We start from the raw sequence: 808 nt of genomic DNA on the forward strand, positions 1-808 counted from the left end.
GTAGCACGCCAATAAGGGGCGCATATGAATGATCTAAAATCTGGTTTAGTGTGACACTAATTCATTTCATTTCAACAGCGATTATTTGATTGCTTATACAGTATCATTACTTAAATGTTATGTTATAATTATCATGGATGTTTTGCAGAAAAAAGTGAATCATGTGTTAGAAGAAAATGGACGTCATTTTGATAATGACACTTTAGTGAACTACAAGAATTTTGCAGCTGGTCTTGATGGAAATCTACAGGTAGAATAGTGCAGTAGGCACACAGTATAATTATTATAATAATAATTATTGTTTTTTTTATTATTATTATTTACTATTGCTACAGTATTTTTATTATTATAAGGATTTTTGTTGTAAAAATCAGCAAAAACTGATTTTAATTTTTTTAAACCATCTCATTTTGAATTCATAATGAATGAGTATTGTTTTTTTCATAAAATGTATCTTTTTTAATAGGTTCTGCCAAATTTAATAGCGATAAGGGTGTAGGCCTCTCCCACCTGCCCCTTTCTTTGGCAGCCACTGCTATATGAGTGGTGGCTGCTCAAAAAGGACATTTTAGTGTATTGTACTGCATTCCAAAAACCGAAGTACACTGATTAATCTCAGATAAGATAGTATACATACTCCAAGTATCGAAATGCACATACTCTGTTCATGCAAGGTAATTCAACAAAAGGACGCACATCTCGGGACATCAAAGGTTATAACTCTGGCATCGACATTCTAGGCGCACGTGCGTCCCTACACGCTGAATGTCACAAAAACCATAGCAACCAGACCATAAACCGTCAGCGT

At 33.9% G+C, this 808-nt stretch overlaps 1 protein-coding gene across 1 annotated transcript in view; it reads left to right on the forward strand.

Moving 5' to 3' along the window:
* LOC117116204 (hydroxyproline dehydrogenase-like) overlaps positions 1 to 808 on the forward strand; it is an 11,685-nt gene that overhangs the window by 4,523 nt on the left and 6,354 nt on the right. Inside the window, exon 4 of the mRNA XM_033260200.1 lies at positions 149 to 250. Coding sequence (XP_033116091.1) covers positions 149 to 250 — 102 coding nt within the window. The remainder of the gene's footprint in view (positions 1 to 148; positions 251 to 808) is intronic.

Source organism: Anneissia japonica, unplaced genomic scaffold (assembly GCF_011630105.1).
Source record: "Anneissia japonica isolate Jap-2015-1 unplaced genomic scaffold, ASM1163010v1 scaffold199_len4679917_cov187, whole genome shotgun sequence".
Taxonomy (NCBI): domain Eukaryota; kingdom Metazoa; phylum Echinodermata; class Crinoidea; order Comatulida; family Comatulidae; genus Anneissia; species Anneissia japonica.